Source organism: Ovis aries, chromosome 15, assembly GCF_016772045.2.
Source record: "Ovis aries strain OAR_USU_Benz2616 breed Rambouillet chromosome 15, ARS-UI_Ramb_v3.0, whole genome shotgun sequence".
NCBI lineage: Eukaryota > Metazoa > Chordata > Mammalia > Artiodactyla > Bovidae > Ovis > Ovis aries.
This window is the reverse complement of record NC_056068.1, coordinates 33,324,936-33,330,935: the sequence shown is the minus strand read 5'-3', so window position 1 is coordinate 33,330,935 and position 6,000 is coordinate 33,324,936. Positions and strand designations below refer to the sequence as shown.

At 38.7% G+C, this 6,000-nt stretch overlaps 1 protein-coding gene across 1 annotated transcript in view; it reads right to left on the bottom strand.

Moving 5' to 3' along the window:
* Window positions 1–614: 614 nt before the first annotated feature.
* JHY (junctional cadherin complex regulator) overlaps window positions 615–6,000 on the bottom strand; it is an 80,113-nt gene continuing 74,727 nt past the window's right edge. The window contains exons 8-9 of the mRNA XM_027979338.3: window positions 5,213–5,341; window positions 615–3,020 (exon numbers count right to left, since the gene is read on the bottom strand). Of these exons, the coding sequence (XP_027835139.1) occupies window positions 2,823–3,020; window positions 5,213–5,341 (327 nt within the window). The 3' untranslated portion in view covers window positions 615–2,822. The remainder of the gene's footprint in view (window positions 3,021–5,212; window positions 5,342–6,000) is intronic.

Sequence of the window (6,000 nt, the reverse complement as noted above, 5' to 3'; positions counted from 1 at the left end):
AGCTAAAGTAATTTTAGATGCTACCTGTCACTTTCAGTATTTGGGTACAAAGAACTTTTTAAAAAAGCAAGCATCCCATTTTTAAAAAGTTATTTGTGGCTGTGCAGGCTTTTGTCTAGTTGCAGAGAGTGGGGGCTACTCTCTAGTTGTGGTGTGTGAGCTTCTCATTGCAGTGGCTTCTCTTCTTGGGGAGCATGGGCTTTAGACACGCAGGCTTCGGCAGTTGGGGCACACAGGCTCTAGAGCACAGGCTCAATAGTTGTTGCTTATTTGCATAGGCTTAATTACTCCAGGGTATGTGAGATCTTCCTGAAATCGTTTCTCCTGCATTGGCAGGCGGATTCTTTACCGCTGAGCCACCAGGGAAGCCCCTGTGTACAAAGAATTTTAATTGTACTAGGGTCATACTTACTGGATGGTAAAGCCTTGCCTTGGATGTACAGTCTCTGGGAAATGTTGATATCAACTGATTCATTGAACCTGCTTCAGTGGAGTGTGGGTTCTAAATGGCATTGATATGTGTGAACGTGCCTGAAGGATTTAATGCTTAGACTGAGAGAAATGCTTAGCGGAGGTTTTTAAATGTTCTTGGAAAAAAAAAAAACAAACAAACCTGTAATAGCATCTCATTTATTGGTCAACATTTGAGTTGCGTTGTAGATGTCTCTTACAACTTTATCAGTGTAGTAATGAAGTTGCCAAATTGTGCATGTTAAAAAGGCAAGATAGGTAATAATGCATATTTCTAAAAATGGAACTTAATGGTGGAAGTTCACATCTCAATTTGAAATATATAGCTAATTCCTCTTTGCTCACACAGAGAAACAAGAGCTCTCTCTTCCCACAGTCAATCAATCCAACGTGCCGGCCTTGCTGTTCAAAGACTGGAGTTTAGACCTGCCTGCTCTCGCACTGTAGGACTGAAGGGTTTCAGAGGCACACCCTTTCTTGATCATCATTGCCTCTTCTGAAAAATCGACACTTGAACAAGATAAACCCCTTCCAAGCTCTAAATTCCTTTAAGATAATTTAATAGAAATGGAACATTTAAATAACTTACCCTGTCCCTTTACATATGGAAATATGGAAATACCTTTATATGCATTATTTCCTTTATCTTTCAGAGCAAGTTTAAATTTAAGGCCATTTAGGGAAAAAAATCATTCTAGTTTATGTTTGGAAAAGGCAGTGGCACCCCACTCCAGTACTCTTGCCTGGAAAATCCCATGGACGGAGGAGCCTGGTGGGCTGCAGTCTATGGGGTCGCAAAGAGTCGGACACGACTGAGCGACTTCACTTTCACTTTTCACTTTCCTGCATTGGAGAGGGAAATGGCAACCTACTCCAGTGTTCTTGCCTGGAGAATCCCAGGGATGGGGGAGCCTGGTGGGCTTCCGTCTATGGGGTCGTACAGAGTCGGACACGACTGAAGCGACTTAGCAGCAGTAGCAGTTTATGTTTTTAGAAAAATCTTTGAACATGTAACCTGAAGGGTCTGCTTCTTTTATAAATATGTTTTAGGAGCAGCTTGGGATATGATTTTCCTGAACTAACTCCTCATATATGCTCTGATTTCCCCAATACTGCTGAACCAGGGTGCTTCAACTTACTGTTTATCTTCAGATACTTGTTATCGTTCCATACCTTCAATTCTGTTTCCAGTAGGAAATTAAATTTGGTACAGGCAGTCTTTCTACCATGTTGTGGTATATGTAGACGTATACAACATAGGAATTTCCAAAGCTAGTCCTTATGCCACCTGTAGAGATAAACAGATTTGCCTGGAGAATTCCATGGACAGAGGACCTTGGCTACAGCCCATGGGGTTGCAGAGACGGACATGACTGAGTGATTAACACCATACTGTACTATTGTTAAATGTGTCCATTTCTGGATATAGCCATCTAAGAATGCAATGCCCACCTAGTACAAGCAAGTCAGAAAAATTAAATCCTCCAGTAAATTAAGACCTGGGAATTTTACACTGTGTATTGAGTTTCAAAAGATTTTTTAAAAACTAAAAAAATATTTATTAATATTGACATTCAGTAGTACACAGTGGGATGTTTTTGTCTTACCCAGTGTTTTTGTGTGAAAGCACACACCTGAGGATATTTTAAGATATTTGTGATGGCAAGATGGTCAGCACATTTATAACGCTGAGTAAGTAGCTTTGAGAAAGAGTGTCTCAGAGTTGCCTAATTTGAGCGTTCCTGGCCTTGGTAGATTTCTGATTAATGTCTTGATGCTCTGTTAGAACAGCATTGAGATTGCTTTTGCTTGAGTGAGCACATCTGAAGCACTTTCATTTAAAAGATTTTATCCTTTAAAATATTGACAGATGTTAGAAATATTTTGGAGATGACATCTCAAAATTTACCTGTTTAGTCCCATTCGAGTTCTTTCAATAGAAACAGAAGTGTTCTTTTTTTTTTTTCTTATCAGAAAAACAAGAAATAAACGCAAGTAGATACATTTATTTCTGGGTAACTTCAAGAGTTTCATTATGCTGAGAAAGGGTAGCCATCATTTTAGAAATTAGAAGAGCTGATAGAAAACTAGAAGGTTTTATTCCCTAGTTCTTATTCAGCCCCAGTTTTAACTGATTTTGAAAATAATTAAAATAGTTTTTCTTCCTGGAAAGTAAAATATGGCACCGTATTGTAATTAGGTCTCCATATTTTAAATCCTATACAAGGCAAACATGGGCTGCAGTTAGATGATGACGTGAGCTCATCACTTAGTGCAGAGCAGTTAAAATTGGAGTTTCTCTCCTCCATGTTCTTTCCCCGAGTGTCTCTGGTCTCCAAAACACATGCTGTCTATACAATGTGAAGGACTTTAAAAGCAGCCACAGCCTGTTTTTCCCTTTCGTGTCTGTTCTGTAGCACTTCCAGCAGTGAGATTTCAGGTAAGGTGTCTTCTTTTCCAGCATGGGTTGGAGTTTTCTTTTCTTTCGAGGCTTGATCACTCAGATTTGAAGGTTTGGGTTTGGGGATGGTCTTAGCGTATTCCAAAGCCTAAAAGCATATAAAAGTTTATTTGAGATGGGAATGGAGCCCTGGATTCCTTAAATCTAGTCTTAGAAAAGGTTTATTGATAATATAAATGGAGACTGTTGCTACAGGTAATATACAAAGACATAGGTGGAAATGGAGACCAAATGGAAAATACAAATAATGCAATATAACACACAGTTTAAATAAAATTAACCAAGTAATGACATGCTGTGGAAAAAATAGTTGAAGACTGATACATACAGTTGTGCCTTTGGATGTTTTCTTTATAAAACTGAGCTTTATTAAAGTGCTTGAAAATAGATTTCTTATGTGTTTGATCTATTTAGCTTCTGGCAGTCTTATTAAAACCAAACCTCTATTAAGGAGATATTAACAGACCTTTCCATCCAAAGAGGACTTGTTATAGCTTGAGACCAAAGACATCACTGTAGTTGAGATAAAATTGAGCCTCCATTATTATACCAACTATTCTTTTTTCTGGCTCTTAGACCTCTAGCAAATATTCTTTGGAGGTTGAAAATTATTTTTTCTTTTTTTTTTGGTATACCTATAGAAACCTGGATACTGAAAAAAGGCAGTCTTTATTCAGGGCTGTCAGTTCTGAAAGGCATTACAATAAAAATGAGATCACTAAATATGATTTCTAAATCTGCCTTTATATGTTTTGATACTTTTTTAAAATTAAAAATAGAAGTATAGTTAATTTACAATGTTATTTTAGTTTCAGGTATATAGCAAAGTGATTCTGTTTTATATACTATATATGTGTGTGTGTATATATATATATATATACATATATATATACACACACACATACATACACACACTTTTTCAGATTCTTCCCCATTATGGGTTATTATAAGATACTGAATATAGTTCCCTGTGCTATACAGTAGCTCCTTGTTGTTTATCTATTTTATATGTAGAAGTGTGTATATGTTAATCCCAAACTCCTAATTTATCTCCCCTCCCTAGTTTTACATTTTAGTAAGAGTTTCCTGAGAGCTGAAATGGGGATAGATACAACATATATAAGTTCTGGAAGGGAGAAAATTCCCAAAACAGAAAAACTCCAGACTTCTCTGTGTGTGTAGGTGACTTCTGTTGGAATTTCTAATTATAGACTTGCTGCCTTGAATTTTTCATGAAAAAATAATGGTTTGGAGAAAAAAGAAAAAGTGGCACCATGGAAACTCAATCAAGAGGACTGAGGTCTTCAAGGTCTGAGGAAGAAAGGCAATAGATAGAAAACATGAGAGTCTGTGAAAGAGAACACGAAGTACAAATACCTAAAAGCACCAAAGGGTCACTTGTCCCTCATGCAAAGGGTCTCACGTCCTTGCTGGGACTGAGGCAGCGACTTGTACTGCAAAGCTCGGTGTCCCCATAGAACGTATTTCATTCACATCACAACTTAGAGCTGGATGACTTCTGAGAGGGAGAACATTCTGTATTTTATGAAATCATTTTTCTTGGGTTGTTGTTCAGTCGCTCAGTCATGTCTGACTCTTTGCGACCCCGTGGGCTGCAGCACTTCAGGCTTCCCTGTCCTTCACTATCTCCCAGAGTTTGCTCAAACTAATGTCCATTGAATCAGTGCTGCCATCCAACCATCTCATCCTCCTTCTCCTGCCCTCAATCTTTCCCAGCATCAAGGTCTTTTCCAGTGAGTCAACTCTTTGCATCAAGTGGCCAAAGTATTTTCTTAGGTAGAGGAACCTATATCTATTGTACCATCCCTTAGGAAAAATGTAGGGAGTGAACTTGAAATCATGAAGAACTTTCCTCCGACACTGGCACCCAGAGATGGCAAGAAGATGCTAATTTCTTAAAACTTATTTAGTGGTAGAGAAGGAAATTGATGGTTAATCAGGATTACTAGTTTCTTTTAGAAAGAAAACCACCTAAGCATTCCATTCTTGTGTGACAAACTTGAAATGCTACGAGGAGAACACATGGAGGACTAAAAATAATAGTGACCCTCAGGGGAAAAAGAGACTCTAACCTTCCAGCAGCATATGTGGGTATATCACTTTTACATCAATATCTGTGAATGACGGGGTGCTGCAGGAGTGCTAGTGGCTAAAACATCCTCTGTGTTCCAAAGATGTGGGGAATTTAAGTCATGAGGTCACACAGATTTCCTTTTAATTCTAATTGAACAGAGAACTGCCTTGGTGAGAGTTTCTTACCTTCTGCCGCGGGACAGCAGATTTATTTTCAGTAACTGCTGTTTGTGGCTTTGGGGGGATGGATAGTGCCTTCATATTGTATTCCTTCACTTGTTTAGCATATTCCTTTTGCTGTATTAATTTCTGCATCTGTTCAGAGAAGCACAGGGAGAGTGACTCACAGGTCCTGCTAGATCGCTCTGTTCTCTCTTTCAAGTGACACTAATTTTAGTGAGCTGGGCATACAGTATCATTAGCACAGGGGAAATGGGATTACCATGTGTGACAGCAGAGAAATGGTTAAATTAATGTTTCTCCTAGAAATCATTCTCTCTCAAGGGGGGACTAATACACCCAGTGTTCCTTTAACAGGGGCTAAATCACATTCAGCCTCTGCTTTGTTGCGTTTACCCAATTTATATTCATTCTTGCGTCCAACTTTGAACTCTACTCTCTTTTTATGCCTTGAGTGCAACTGCAGTTAAAACACATTAAATGAAGATCTCCTTTCACTAGAGGAAAGAGAGTAAAGTGGATGCACTTTTCATGGGTTGGGAAACTCTTACCCTGAGTGTCTTCTCTGTAGCCACTCTTGAGTATTATAAAGATAACTCTATTGGGAAAGCCCAACAACCACATAACACACACATCTCTTTTCATGGGCATGTGCCCCGCGTTTCTGTTTGGGCCTTTAAAACTGACTTAAAAGGTGGATACATAAAACAACATTGGCTGAGTAATTGTATTTCATGGTAGGAGGAGTGCCTGGGGCTTATTATTAATACCAGTGCTATTTCAGAGGGGTCTCT